At 36.2% G+C, this 16,337-nt stretch overlaps 1 protein-coding gene across 3 annotated transcripts in view; it reads right to left on the bottom strand.

The window, feature by feature from the left end:
* Positions 1 to 3,883: 3,883 nt before the first annotated feature.
* The window catches only part of TMEM161B (transmembrane protein 161B), a 46,952-nt gene continuing 34,498 nt past the window's right edge, over positions 3,884 to 16,337 (bottom strand). For all 3 annotated transcript variants that reach the window (XM_048290493.1, XM_048290494.1, XM_048290495.1), the window contains 3 exons: positions 15,680 to 15,854; positions 13,494 to 13,590; positions 3,884 to 12,653 (listed from right to left, as the gene is read on the bottom strand). In XM_048290493.1, the coding sequence (XP_048146450.1) occupies positions 12,376 to 12,653; positions 13,494 to 13,590; positions 15,680 to 15,854 (550 nt within the window). In that variant the 3' untranslated portion in view covers positions 3,884 to 12,375. The remainder of the gene's footprint in view (positions 12,654 to 13,493; positions 13,591 to 15,679; positions 15,855 to 16,337) is intronic.

Raw genomic sequence — 16,337 nt, 5'->3', positions numbered from 1 at the left:
ATAAATTTATGCTGTGGGGTGACTTAAGTATGTTTTAAATCTTGCAACAGCTCTTTCTCTAAAATGTCTAAGAAAAGTGACTTTTCTAGTGGGAGTGAGATGATAAATAACAGTGGATTAGAGAAATAGTAACGTAGAAGGAGAAAAAGACTCAGAGAGAGGAGAAAGCTGGATTTCTTTCATTACCAAACTCAGAATAAAAGCAGACGAACAACAGCACACAAAGAAGAGGAAGCATAACAAAAAAAATCTACAACAGGAAGACAGGGAAAAAGCCAAGCAAACTGAGAATGTGTAACAGACAATGGAAATAAGAAGGAAAATTTATAGCTGTCATTTAAGAGAGAAATTAAACAAATAAGCTGTTGGAATATTCCTCTTCTCAAAGCGGCAGGCCAGGATACAGGAAAAAAGACTAGGGAATATTAAGAAAAATTAGATGCATAGATGTAATCAGGAGTGCTTGAGGAAAGTCACTGGCTACCACGTGTTGCAGCGGGGATTACTGTAACACGCATATATCAAACCAGGAGTCCCGTAGAAATGAAGTATATATGGACAGATTCGTGGTAGATGTTTCAGAGATGTTTATTTCTCCAGCCGCATGGCCAAGGCTCTGCTCAGGAACTCCGCAGTCACAGGACCCCCGGGTCCTTGGCCACACCGGGGAACACAAAACAACCAATGGGAAATGAGACAGGGACAGGGAAACCCCGTGTCTCCCCCCCAGGGCCCATCTCCCAGGGCTCCATGGCAGGGGGGGAGACCCCAACAACCACGGGGTTTGTGTTTATATATAAAAAGACATATATGTAAACACATGTATAATAAACGTGTGCATGCAATTCTGTGATGGCAACACATTTCAGTATTTTTCTTAAAATCTTGGGGGCTGGACTAGATGACCCCTAAAGGTCCATTTTCGCCCAAACTATTCTATGACTGTAAGATGCTAGTACGTTTCTGTAGAAAACAAGGAAATCTAATGGACCCAAGTTAAAATTAATTTGAAGTAACTTTGATGCATTGGAGAAATGGTCTGAAATTAGTATTTTTTAAAAAAGAAACACAACGAAGTGCTAAGTACTACATTTGATAAAAATTAAGACACACATACATACAAAAAAAGAGAAACAATTGTCTTGCCTAGTACTTACTAAAAGGAGCTGAGAATTATCAAATATCCAGGTAAGAACCAGAGCTGCAAAGTTATTGCAAAAGAACAGGTGAAGTTAATTGTGATATGCATTAATAAGGCTGCCTAATTAGCACTTGGGAGGCTATTATCTTGGGGGGTAGCATCAGGGGTGGCATGAAAAGACCAGGAATACAATACTATTCTGAATGAGTATACACAGGGTGAGTAATAGTTTTGTAAATCTGTGAATTATAGATTCATGTAGGAGCATTTGTGCCTGGTGTCCTTCTACATGGGGGAGGATGACAAGGGTATGGGATGCAAAGAGAAATGGTAAGTATGTGCCTGGCCCACTGTGTCCATGGGACAACACAGCTGATACCTTTGGAGGTTGCTGCACTGAGAACAACACTCCTCAGCTAAAAACTGTGCCAATGGAGTTCAATTCAGCTGCATTTAGAAAATGAATTTTCACAAAGTCTACCTTTTAAGATATCATTGTCTTTAGACAGAACAAAGTATTTTTATTACCTTTATATTCATTTTCAAATTTACATTACCTTTTTACTAGATGTCAGCAAAGTTTTAAAGTATTTTACCACTAAAACTTTTTGAAAGCATTAAAACCAATGCAATATAGAAAAATGACTATGCATAGTCTGTGTTGAAGAAATTAGATTTGTGCCTTTCATGTGGCAAACCAGCCACAGCTGTGCCAATCCAAAAGTTCCAAAATTCCAATTCTAATAAGAAAAATTGATTAAATAGTGGTTGAGTTGTTGGTCCCCTGGTGCCCTACAGCTTTTCCAGGTTTTCACATGAAAAACAACACATACCATCTCACCCTGCAGTTTTATGGCATTAGTCCTGCTTGTTCTGCACTACACAATATCATCTCCAGCTTGCCCCTCTGCTTTTTAACATGGCACTCATTCCTCATATCCCAGATGGAGTCTAGCAGTGTGCACTGAAAAGACAGGTAACCAGATCGTACCTTCCTGAGGAAAAAAAATCCCTGGCCAGAACTGCTTTCTGTACCTTTCATTTTGTAAACTGCAGCCCAAATTCCTCAATACACAGCTGATGTCTCTCCCCATGTCCCCTTTCCCAGTTCTGTGAGCTCATGCTGTCTGTGAAATGACAGCAACAGCTTAATCCCACTCCATGAAGAAAGAGTAAATGAAAATCTGGAAAAGAAAAAATCTGAAGATTTTTATATTTTACTTTTCTTGTCAGGCTGATACCAAAACATGTGTTCACTTGAAGAAAACAGATTATATGACTAAAACTTGGGAGGTGTGTCCTATTCACAATATAACACAAATGAATGCGAAGCAAATGGACATCGCTGATGCTTGAAGACCAAGCCAACTCCAACTAAGACCCTGGATTCTTTTAGTTTCTGACAATGCACAAATTCTACACATTATATATCTATAGAAATGACAGTTTCAGGAAATCATACTAATTTTATACTTGTTGAAAAGCTGCTTTGAAATTTGACAGGTGAGAGGAACGTGACAGGGGTTGGTTATCCAGAACCACTGAAAGTAGCTTGTAAAGCTTGTAATTCAGAGAGAAAGATTATTTTCCTGTCTGCTTTAAAGAGAGACATATCATAGAGCGGCTCCCGTTTCATGAACTGAAAAGCTGACTTTCCCTCAGACTCATCAGCGCTGCATCCCCTGGAAAGCAAAACACTAATCTCAACTCCAAAGTATAAAAAAAATACTTTCTCTTTTTTAATATGGATGTCGACAGAACATGAATTATTTCTCCAAAAGAGTGATTTTCCTGTCTCTGCATTTCACGGTCCACAAGGTAACAGCCTATTAAGGAGGCAAGCAACAATAACTGTGTTGCACATTCTTTGAAAATTTGTCATAAAATTGAAATCAAACCAGCAACATCTTAAACATTTTCTCAGCCCTACCTAGATCAGACAGCACAGGAGAGGTACCAGATGCTTGCCCTCTTGGCTGGAGGCTACATCCAGGCTTTCCTCTCCCACTGCACATAATCTGCTATGGAACTGCACTGAATCATGCATGTTTGCATGTGACAGCAGAGGTCAACTGAAGACCTTCTAAGTCATTTGCGTTACACAGTGTGGAGCTGGCGAATTCAAAAGCAAGACTTCATACGACCCTTGAAATCCAAGGCTTGCTTTCATTCCAGCAGCATACTGCAAAGGCTTTCACTGTATTTTGGGCCAAACTATTCTACTGCAAAGTCCCAGGGATTGTGGATTCTAAAGGCAGGCTGAAGTTTCAGGCTGCATGAAGAAAGCAGAAGGCTAAGCTGCCTTCTGAGACATAAGCAGATCTCCCACTATAATTTCCTTCCTCTTAACCATCACTTCAAACTCACCTTTGTTACACTTTCAGGAGGGGGTCCCACAGCTCAAATGCCTTGTAGACTTTCAAATCTTCACCCAAAATGTCAAGACTGGCTCTTCTTAGCACCATGGCACACTTTGCCTCTGCAACACAATTGATGGCTATTGCTGAATGGCTCTTGTTTAGGTTAAAGAAAGATGTTCTCTCAAGGATTTTTATTTTTACAGCTGTGGAACTATAGGAGCAATTTTGGCATCAATCACCTGCATTTGTTGCACACATGAAAAGAAAATGCAGGCGTAACCAAATCTGATATTCCAAAAATCAAATTCAAGATGGTTACAAGATGTTATTAAGTATACTTCTTAGTGCTGCTAGGATGAAACAAATAGGAGAGACCATGTAATGCTTTTAAACACATTTCTTTTCATAAGAAGCAAACACAACCCCTTTCTAAGTGATTTCCTATCAGGAAGGGTGACAGTCAAGAAGGGTGACAAATCCTTTGAGTGTACTGGGAAACTCAGAATTTCCTCCACTTACTATGTTGTACAGCCAATCTTTCTCCAGAAATGGTACAAAAATTTAAATAGTGAAACACACAAAAATGAAAACATTCATAAGAAATCTCTAAATGGTTCATTGTGGTTAAACTGCTGTTCACATGAGTAAGACACTACCTGCATTTATATTCAAAAATTATTTTTTTTGCTGCACCCCAAAGAAGGCGGGACTAAGTGGTCTACTCAATTATTTCTAAAAGAAGTAAACAACTTAGACTAGTAGAAAAACTGATAAGAAGCCTGGTTATTACATGCTCTTGGGAGATTCTGCAAGTTGATAAAAAGCAGCATATATCATAAAATGTAGGAGAAAAATATCACACTGGTAGACAACGAACATTTATTGATCTTTGGCTTTAGAAATTGTCCTATTTTGGATATGAGAAATACTATATAAAATAATGGAAGTTTTTTTTTAAACCTAAAGTACCGTAAAACGGTCTGTCCTTCACAGTGCACAAATGTAAGGCATGCAGAGTACAATGTCTACTGCAGTAGACATTATATGTCCAACATGGATTAACACTTTACAAAGGCAGGCAAGTTGATGGGGCCACTTGGTAAACAGCAGATATCACAGTTTCTCTTAGATTTGCTGTGTGCAAACTAATGAGCAACTAACTAACAGATATAAATTTCATTTTAATAAGGTGTGCATTATAAAAGCAGAGTTAAACTGTAACATTTCAAAAAATGTACAGGTAATAAGAAAGCATAACCTTGCTTCAATTTTGTGAAATTTACTGTTGTTAAAGAAATTTAGGCATTTAGGCAACAAACCAATTCTTATTATTTTTACATTAGTATAAAACGCTGCCTGAGTAAGGCAAAACCAGCTTCTTAAATGCTGTACAGTAAAAAAAGTAATGTAAATTCTTACAAATAGTGAAGGAAATATTTAGCAAGCTTACTGTACCAGGTTTCCAAATAGTGTACTATATAGAGTACAGATTTCTACACCCACTTTTTAGAGCTAAAAGCTCAACATGCTGTGACAAGCCTTCTTCAGAAGAAGGCTTCCTTTGGTAGATTTGAATCAGGAACACTAGCTCAACTTAAAAGCACTTCACATGAAGAATGTATAATTAATTAATTCAGGAGCACGGGCTTGCTGTTTCCTCACTTTCTAACTTCCATGCTGAACCAGGCAGGTTCTGCCTTCAGCTCTTGCATTCCTGAAGGTGGAGAAGCAGTTTTAAAGTAAGGATGGTTTCACTGTTAAATACCCTAACAGAATTCTACAAAATTCTACAAGGTGTAACTTTTTGGAGCTTGGTGTCAGTCAGCCATATCACATTTGGTACTCTTTGTGCTCCAAATCCATAAAGATTCAGTGAACTTCAGTGTAGCCTTCTGAGCCCAAGCAGAACAACTTACCTGGCTGAAGTCACCCATATGCCTGGACAACTGGGGTATAATTAACACCCCAGGTGTCACTACAAAACTTTGTAAGTCAACCCTTTCCAAAGCTTGTAAATCCTTGCCATCAGTCATAAAGAAAACAATGCAGAGGTGGCAGGTAGCAGAGGGGTGTTAATTTAAATTAGGGGCATTCAATTACCAGTCAGATATGGGCAAAGTTGTTAGATTACCATTTAAGTACAAGGAACGGAAAAGATTTCTTCAAAATCTTGTCTCCAGTATGTTAACAACACAAAACCACACATGGACATAAACCAAAAACAGTATGAAAAAAAAAATTTCATAGCAAACCCCATTCCAAGGGCTACCAGAATCACCCATGATTAGGCACTTTACAGTGTATAAAAATAATGCAATATTAGTGGAGGTTGTTTATTAGTTGTACCCAAATATTATCCACTCCACTAAAAAAAAAACCCCAAAACAACCAAAAAAACCCACCCTAAACCAGAGCTTTTTCAACATGTGTTATGCTCTTCTGATCACAGATCCTGCTGAACCTCTAAAAGCATAGGAAGCAATTTGTTTTTAAACAGCAGGTAATGCAACACCAGATCAATATAACACAAACACCATTTGGCACCATCCTCACTGTGAAGCATGACAATCTTAGTACTTGTAAAGCTGTAGGTATAAAAATCGTATTTTAACAGTATTGTAGCAATAAGAGGAAGCTAAAATTTACATATATAACATCAAAGTCTTTCCCATTTGGCAAATACTTAAATGAAGGGAGGAAGGTCTTTTTGTCTTAGGTTTGTTCTAGAATGGAAAGTAATATGTGCTTTTCACTTAAAGACAAAAAAAAAAAAGACTATTAACTGAACAACAACACTGAATTTGTGCATTCCCAGCAACAAAGAGACAAGTAAAAGATTTAAAGTAAAATATTTACAACTTGGAAGATGTTCCCTGTGCAATTTGTAACAAGTTTACCTTATGAGAAATTTTAGGCTGAAATTATTTAATAGCTTCTTTGCATTAATATTTACTCACATAAATGGGAAGACTGAAACATTAGACAGCTTTCTGTAACTTCTATTACAGAATATTTTTCCATGTGTATTCCTCCTAGAAAACCTTACATGCTGTTTCCAATGGAACAAAGGAATGACCAAAGACAGGAAAAATAAAAACAGTTGGCACATCATGATATGTATGAACTGTAGTTATGAAATACAATTTTTGATGCTTTTTTCTTTATCCTAAGTTTTTATCAAAAATACTGTGAATACACACTCTGGAAGCTTAGAACCTGTATGGGAGGCAGAGTTACTATGAACAGAGGAAGAGAGAATAAGGTTGGCTTTAAGTGCAAGAATTTTAAGCCAGGTTTTAAAAAATATGTTGCAGCACAACAAAACAGTAATGACCTACAGGTAACAGGTTTGTAAAAAGCTATTCAAAGCTCTTCTGAAATGTGTATTTTATAGATAGCAGAGTCGTATGGATTGTATGTTGTTGAGAAAAAATGCTGCAAGTACAAATTTTAAGGGTTCTTGACTGACATGTAATCACATGGAAAAAATTTGGTATTTACAGGTGGATTTTGCACTTTGATATAGAACTACATACCTGCTAACATTTCAGTCTGGACATCAAACTTTAAAAAAAAAAAACTGTAGAAGTTTTTGACTTCTAGTTGCAGGCACTGATATTAATTTAAAAAATGAAAATATGATCCATGGTATTAGCATTAAAAATAGTTTCCATTAAAAATGCCTTTGAAATCAAAGGTATCAAAATACATATACACTGGCATGCAAAACAACATCCAGTGTGATATTACTCTTCTGATAGTCCACAGTGAGAGACTGGAAAAAGTTAAGTGCAGCATATACAGATGTCAGTGAAAGCAGCCTGGAAATGATATGTTGGCTTCATGATCTCACTTAGAGGAGGAAGACCTTTCAGTCTAGTACTAAGGAGTGCAAATGAGACATGCCATCCACTTCACTGCTTGTGCTGCACAGGTCACAAAGCACGGCAGGCCTTCCTAAAGAAGGAGTCGCAAAAAATCACTCTGAAGCATAGACAGACCAATCTGCACCAGCCTGCTTAGTGAGATCAGGTATTTGACTTCTAAGCTTGTTGCCTAGATGCTCTTTAGAGTAGATATCAGTGGGTTAAAATATTGCTCTTGATTTACCATTTGGGATTTAGGCTGCAGATGCTAAAAATAACAGTGTTACTCATAATGGTAAAGAATCACATTTAATATTTGATTTAGGATACAAGTAACCTGCTGTTGTCTTCCTCCATTAAGATTTTGCTCAGCTGTAACATATTTCTCCAAGAGAACACACAATTTTGTTTGGCCTCATTCTTGTTCAGTGTCTTCATTTTCTCTGGGCACTTAATTCTTAAACCTTAATTACTTAATTCTTAAACCTTAATTAAAATTATCTAGTAACTTTATAGTGACAAAATTAACTGTGGGGTTAAGTCTGGGTGGGGAAGGGCTGTGTTGAACAAATACACGTGCAAATTGTGCCATATGAAAAAGCATGAAGTGTAGTATTTAAAAACTGATCAAAATTACTCTGTGGAAAGCACAGATATTTGAGAATAAAGAGACATAAGGCCTTTTACCTTGGAGAGCCTTCCAACAGCTTTAAGATCAGATGTGTTCAAACTTCTATGTGATATCCAATATCCCTATTACCACTTAGCTGTAGTAACTGTAGTGAAGTACAGCACTTTGAATTGTTCCTTTGAAGTTAGCTGAAATTTCTGTACTTGTTAACTACTGCATAGAGTGAGGTAATGCTGCCTAATTGTTGCGTTGATGTCTTGGTAGCATTTTTGTTCTTAGACAAATTTGACTTTACAATCCAGGGAAGAATGTATTTCTGTTTAGACACCTTGCAGTACTTGTGACCCAAATGAGAAGAACAACTGCAACAGAAATTAATTTTCTCTAAGTATCTTCTGTACAAGGATGTTGTCTTGTACTGATGCTACTGTTCAATCTGTTGATCCTTATGCAAGTGAATTCTGGAAGAGGAAAGAACTGAGCAGCTAACAAAACCTCAACAACTGGCATAACCTATAGCCTGAGAAGGAATAAAAGAGGACAAGCATGGCCTGAGAATAATCACCTGTAAGAATAGGCTTTCTATAATCTATTCTCCTTTTCTTAATCAACTTCTCTTAGCTCAGAAATAGCCCAAGTGTTATGTTTGGACCTCCCTGAACTTGCTGGAAGACTTGGGTTTATCACCATCCTAACCCTTTTTCTCAAGGGACTTATATAATGTAAGTGTAGAGTTTAAACAATTGTTAACAAGTTTTTTCATGTTTCAGCTGGAGCTCAAAGTTATTTGAACTATTTAAAGGAACTTATCCTTCAGAAATAGGTAAATTTAAACTAAACAGAAGTCCAAATACAATCTTGGACTAATTTAGCCTAGTCAGTTCTGAGAGGGAACATAGGGAAAGCACTGTAGATCATCTACAGAAGTTGAAGAAAGAAGTCACGTCACTAAGAGAGGAAGGGAGATCCGAATTTGAAAAGAAAGAAACAAAGATGGGTTCTTTGCCAAAGGAACCTTTCCTTCTACAATCTCTCAGAAACTAAGGGAGACCCCACTGCGGCCTTCCAGTACTTAAAGGGGGCTTATAAAAAAGAGGGAGAATGACTTTTTGCATAGGCAGAGAGTGACACGACAAGGGGAAATAGTTTTAAACTAAAAGAAGGGAGATTTAGATTAGGTGTTAGGTGGAGACTCTTGCCTGTGCAAATGGTGAGGCACTGGATAAGGTTACCCGGAGAAGCTGTGGCTGCCCATCTCTGGAAGCGTTCAAGGCCATGTTTGACGGGGCTTGGAGCAACCTGGTCTTGTGGAAAGTGATCCATTTCAGATCCATTCCAACCCAAACCATTCTAAAATTTTTAATTAAGTAGTGGACAAAAAGCAAGACAAAATGTTTCGGAATCCTGAATAATGCCCACCAACCTTTCAGTCATGTTTTACTTTCTCTTCCATTTCTGCAAGATGCTTTCCCATTGCCAGGTGTTGATAAAGGTCTCCATGAAACAAAGAAACAAAAAAAGCATTTACCAGCTGCTGTTTCAAAGGAACTTACTAAAGAAGTGAGCAGATACTCCTTTGAACCTTACACAACATACATGGAAGTCAAGATTATCAGGGTTGCTACTTTACTTTAAAAGACATTTTTGAGCGTATCACATACTTGTAGGAAGCACTGCTCACAATCTTAGCAATATGGTCCCTCTGGTTTCACTGTCACCTCACATTTCAAAGGCTTTTATTGCCATATTTAGTTTTTCATAAGCCTTCTGGACTCATGTCAGGATTAAATGGATCCAAAGAAAGACCATCTCCCACTCAGATCAGACTGCTGACCAAAAGGTCAACCATTCAGTTCTGCAGAACAATGGTCTATAGAACAGTGGAACAGCACAATGGCTACAAGCATTGATTTTCATGTTTGCAACACCAGATGCCTATTTTTCACTGTGATCAGTGTGATGTCTGAATAGTAAGGCAGCACCAGCTCTTAGGAAAAGCTCTGTGAAGTTCAGCTACATGATCCAGTTATGACCTTTGCTGAATGCATTATTATGTAACTACAGACCACTTTTGCTTAGGGGCTTTCAGAATAACTGTGTCAACAGAAACTGCTGTTTAACATTATTTTGAAGTATTCTCAAATATCCAAAATTCATTCCTTCAGATTGCAACAACAGGTTACATCTTCTATATAGTGAGCTTCAACAGGCAAGTTCACTATCAGAACCAAACTGGTTTGCATCGTTTCATTTTACTGAACAGAAGATTAGCATTGAACACCTAACTCTAACCTAAAAGCTGGCCTTATTAATTCTACTAGTAATGATGTATCTTGTAGTAATGACATACCTAGAACTAATACAAGAATGGCTCCAGTATTGTTGGACCTGTCATATTTTGTCATTCTGTTATTCATCTGAAAGATGCCTCCTAGGAATGCTTTGTGATTTGAAAACTATGAGGTCAAATATTAACCTTTAGGCCAATTCACAGTTAAGCCTTTGTCCCTGTTAGTTACAAAAAGTGAAAACAACAAAGCTTGCAGCCCCAGTCACACTGAAACCAGTAGCATCATGCAAGGTGTTCTCAGACATCCCAAATGCATGCAGTAGGTACTAGGCTGGTGTACACAAATCTTTCCCCAATATCAATAAATGCAACTTAATAAACTAATAAATAACTTAAAAGGCTTTCAACACAGTAAGATAGTTTATCACCAGCTTCAAAATCTTGATTTTCTGCATTCATTGAGTTTGTTTTCCCATACGGTAGGTTTGCTACATATTAAATATTTAGTTAAGCTTTTCCATTTATAAATGCTTATTATATGCCAAAGCTGTACACAAATTCAAGAGAAAAAGAACAGTAACATAAAACCAGCTAGTATTAATTAAAAAATCCACTGACATTTGCAAAGTGTAATATTAACTGTTTAAAAAAGCTACTGCATATAAATCCCCATTCCTGTTTTGCAAATACACAAAACATCTGAAAAAACAATTTTTTGATTGGAATCTATCTCTCTAGCTAAGCAAAAATTGTAAAGCTAGTACTTTGCTCTTTTTCATACTATATAGCTGCTTTATTGTACAGAAAATCTATTTCTGAAGCCAAGATATATTAATTATCATTATACGGTCAAGTTAACACAGATTAAAGTGGCAAAAGATGATGATTTGACAGAGCAGAAATTTTAAGATTAACAGTTTAAGTAGACTTCTTTCAAGACAGTGTAAGTTCTTTAGTGTAACTAAGTACCTCTAAAGAGGCAGAAAAACCAAATAGCCCTTTCAACTGAACTCCAAAAAAAGAAAAGAAAAATTTAAGTTTCATTTCAAAAGGGGACCTTGAAATCACTAGATACACATACATCTTTCTCCCACAGCCCTGTCAGACACATTCAGTAATTTAAAATAAAGATTCCATATTTCACACCTTCATATATATTATATATCTAATATATAATATATATTTATATGTACATTACACATATACATACAGTGTCAATCAGCAGGATTAAACTGTTTTGTTTTGAAATGTTTGACTGGTGTCATTAATTATTTTCTATACTTTTGTGAATTCAATGGAATTTATCCACTACCTTAAAAGAAGAACTTTAAAAGATCCAGATGGAATCTGTGGATCAATACTAGCACCAATACAGATGGCCATTACTTCAAAATGACTGCAGGGACTGAAACAATATATTTGTTATAACTCTCTTCTTACTGCACAAGCACTCCTGCAAAATATGTAGGCAGCAATACCTGTCAGGTACATACATCTACTCCTGTTAAATTTATATTTTATACAACTTTCCTTACTGTAATATACAGTATCTCTTTTTTCCTGTTGGATTTTTTCATTTTCCAAGGAGAAAAGTGATCAACAGCTATCCAACAGAATTTTTTTTTTAAATCCCCTCTCTCTCCTTTCACTGTATGGCTCAGTTTCAAGACTTAATCCATAGGCAGCCACGATCACTATGTCCAGTACCCTTTGAATGCAGTTCAGTCAATAACTGTTGATGCTTAAAACAAATTTTTGAGTTTGGCTTGCTGTTTATGGAAACCAAGATACTCAGAGGTCGCATCTTTTCAGCATGCTTACCACCATCTACAACACAATAATGTCAGTCAGTCCCAATACAATAATTCAATTAATTACCTACCATTTGGGTAACAAAAATAACAAACCCAGTTGCAATTTTAAGCATTTTAAGATTATTTACCCTGAGAACACCAAGGAAATGTTTAAAAATAATTATGATATGTTTTCTCTTCACATATATAGATCTCTTTTCTCTTCATCTCCTCTTGGGTACCTGGGTTTGTATCTAGAATTTGACCTCACACTTGCTTTGTCAATTGACTTGTTCATGCCACAGTCAGGTACTGGTGATAGAAGAGCCCAAAAAGGCTTGTAGAAAAAAGGCAAGCAGCAATCCACCAGGTGAGGAAAGACAGGAGTCCCCGGAACAGGAGAGGAGTGAAAATATTCTTTAGGCTTCCCAGAGCCATTGTTATTTGGACTACAGTTACTTTCATCTTTCCATCAGCAGGTGGAGACACAGAATAAACAGAATTGGGAAGCAGACTCTTTTCTACTGGAGTGTCAGAATTCAATTCTGAGTAGATGCCCCAAGAATAATTACCTGTTAAAAAGAAACAAGTAACAGATTTTTGTAGAATTAAATACAAGTTCTGTTAATTCAATCACTTTACAGATTGGATATATTTTCAATATATTTTTAATACATACACAAAAATGTTAAGTTTTTATAACTTAGTAAATACAAACTATATTCATCTGCAGGACTTTCTGGTCATACCAGCAACCTACTAGGGTAGCATTCATCTTGTATTTTGACATCCTAACATCTACATATGATATAGCTGCCTTGAGACCCCTGTACATCCTGGGTATGATTCATCTCACCAAATGTCTACTTCAGGGCAGGGCTAAAGCCTATCTCTATCCATTGCCTTTTTGCAAAGAGAATGACATAGCTGCATGGCAGGTTATGAAAGGTATCTCTCACAAGAAAGAAAGAAAAAAACCTCAAACCAGAGCGACTTCAGATCTCCCACTAACTATATGAACCCTGTATCTCACAAGTCCCATTCTAAAAGCCTACCAAAGGCAAAAAGATGAAAAAAATTCCTTCATGAGATGCTAATGAAGTTCAACCAATCATGTTTATACAGTTCACTTCTCAAATACTCCTAAAAAGACAAATATTTCAACAGAAGTAAACAACTTAATTGGTTGCATTACACAATTTCTCCGAAATAAATCAAACAAATTAGCATGGAATTGAAAAATATCAAAAGGAGCAACAGAAAAAACTGCTTAGAAGCCACACATGAACATTTTAAAGTACAGGAAACTAAAGGGTGTTTTTCAAGTACCCATGAATTCTTCTTTTGTCAGGTGAAAATAAAAAAGCCCTGTGTAGAACAGAATAAACTTTTGTTGATCCAATGTTGCTTACCTAGTGTTTTCAAGAGCAGAGTTGTGTGAAGGAGCATTACCAATGGTGCAACATACTGCAGTGCAATTACACAGAGATAATAGAATACCCGAGCCACCTGGAAAAATGAAGGAGAGTGAAGTTCATGAGTCCTGGTTGATCAAAGCAGACCTTTATGAACATGTCTAGAAAAAACAAATAGTTTATTAAAAATTATTATTAAAAAAACCCAGTACTTATGCATTAAAGCTGTTTTAAGAATTTTCTAGTAACTCTTGGCACGTGACATATCATCTTCAAAAGAACTAATGAAGAAATCCCCATCATGAATTCTAGTTTCAGGACATTTACAAATCTGAGAGGAAGTGCTGAAAGAAAATAATTAAAAGCATCAATTGTGTTAAAAAAAAAGAGCATCAATTTTGCTTCTGCAAACTGTATCCCATCATTCAATGGTTCCTATTTTAATACACCAGAAACAAAAATAAATATATATGTTTAATTTTTCAAGTTCCCAGTTATTTACAAACTAAATCCTATTTCTAAAATGAAGTAGTAGTCACAGTCCAAAGCCCCATAAAAAATAAATGAGAGTTTGGTTGAAATTACAGTTCTTTTTCAGAAGTGAGATATTTTTAAGATTTCCCACTGGAAAAACACCTGTATTTTAAAAACAATGACAAGATGAGTTTTCATTAGATCAATAACAGCATTTAAATGATCTTTATTTCAGTTATACGCTATGGTTCATCGAAATGCATATAGATATATCCCTCCCCCTGCTCTCCATCTGTTCCATTTTTCTCAAGATTGTAACAGTACATATTTTATATAAACTATTGACCTAAAAGATTAAACCAAATAAAGAAGGAAAAGAGTCACAAAATCAACAGCAAGCAAGCAGTGAAATAAAACTACCTGGGCTTTTAAAAAAGAACAGAATGCAGGGTGGCAAAAATTATGAACGCAGACATGACAGTTTTAGGAATACTTCTCAAGCCTCAAAGGGCTTCTTAACAAGCAAGCATCAAAAAACTAACATGAGAAGAAAAAGTAGTGGACACTGACAGAAGAAAAAGCAGGAGACAAAAATATTGTAAAAAAATTGATGGAATATGACAAAAATAAATTAAAAAGTAATGATCACTAGAATCACAAATGATCTGTAGAATGACAGACAGGAAAGAATACACTGGCAGAAGTTCCTAAAAAAGGTAAAGCAGGTATGATTAGTAAAACAGTAGAAGACTAGACCTAGAGGCTACGGCCTTCTCAAAGAGAATATATGAAGATACTGGAGAAATGGATTTAAGAAATGCCACAAAGAGAAGACATTACTGTTTCATAGATAGGAATAAAATTCCCAGTACTAAAATAGTGCATTTACAGCAATCAGCACAGTTCTACCCTAACCAGTTGCTACCACATGTTTTTCCTAACTTTTTTTCTGAAGCAAATTCCTAGCCACTTTGTAAATAACTACTGCACAGTTCTCTTATAACCTTCAGACACCTAACGTAACTATAAGTAATAATGACAATCCTGGAAGAGGAGTCTTTTTCTTACAGCATGCTTCAATATTCCTCCTGCAATACATCCCAGCTCAGCAGGATCATTAGATAGCACTATCATACAACACTAGAAATTTAAGCTTATTTTGCAGGTAGCACACAACACCCATTCTACCTCCTCCATTTGTTCAAGGTATGCTTTACTACTTTTCTTTAAAAAAAAGAACCCTAAGAAATGTCACCTTATCCACAGTAAGATAGGCAGTTTTTTAACTAGGCTGGTGCACTTGAAAGTGGTTTGACAGCATTAAACATCTGTTGTTTTATTCCAAAATATAACCACCTTATCATAAATTCTCCCTCAATTTAAAAATCATAGTTGATATTTTACCCTTCTACCTAAATTTAATTTTTTCTTTCCCACGTTGTAGTTAGAGATCACCACTCACTGGAAGGGATCTTTTTTAACAACTTCCAAATAACCAAGGACAAACCATCCACATAACACAGATGATACATCTCTCCATATTTTGGTTTGCAGAATTTCTCTGTAATGGTGCTATTTTTATAGGAGATATAGTCTAGAAAGCTTCATTCAGATATGAGCTCTGCTGCTGCAGAAGACAACCAACTGGAAAAAAGTAATTTGCAGAGTTGAACTACTACAAATACATAAATCAGTGCCACCATACTTACCATTTTCTGTAAATCAACTATACTTATTCTACCAGCTTCCTTTTTCATCTGATCCACACTTTTCTGGGCTAAATTCAGATAGGCCTGTAAATGATGACGCATCATAGCCAACCGTAAAGCACATAACAGGATTATAATCCACAATCTGATGGTATCAAATGTATCTTCTGACATTCTGTGGATAATAAACAAAGGGTAATACTGTTTTCCAAAGACCACCTACTGCTACAGTTATTTGTTTGTATAATCTGTAAAGTAATCTTGAGGCAAATTGTCAAAACTAGTTAACACACAAACTACAGTTATGAAGTTCACATGCAAGTAGTATTTACTTTTGCCTTCTTTTTCCTACTACTTCTCAGAAGCCCTACAGATTTAGATCCAAATTAGTATTCATTTCTCTGTAAACAAGAGCAGTTCTTAAATGCTTAAATTCTGCATAATGAAGGAAGAACACTAAAGCCCAAGGTTGCTCAGATAATTACAGGTTTTCAGACACACAGGACTATGCAGTAAACAGTACTACACTGTAAATGGGTACTTCAGTTGCCTGATAAACCCAGTTATAGTTCAACATTCATTTTAAGATAAACTGAGGAACAAAAGATATACAAAATATGTATATTTATTGTGTTTTATGTAATAGCTCAATGGTCAC

The sequence above is a fragment of the Corvus hawaiiensis genome, chromosome Z (genome assembly GCF_020740725.1).
Source record: "Corvus hawaiiensis isolate bCorHaw1 chromosome Z, bCorHaw1.pri.cur, whole genome shotgun sequence".
NCBI lineage: Eukaryota > Metazoa > Chordata > Aves > Passeriformes > Corvidae > Corvus > Corvus hawaiiensis.
Note: the sequence above shows the minus strand (reverse complement) of the source record. Positions and strands in the feature narration are given on the sequence as shown.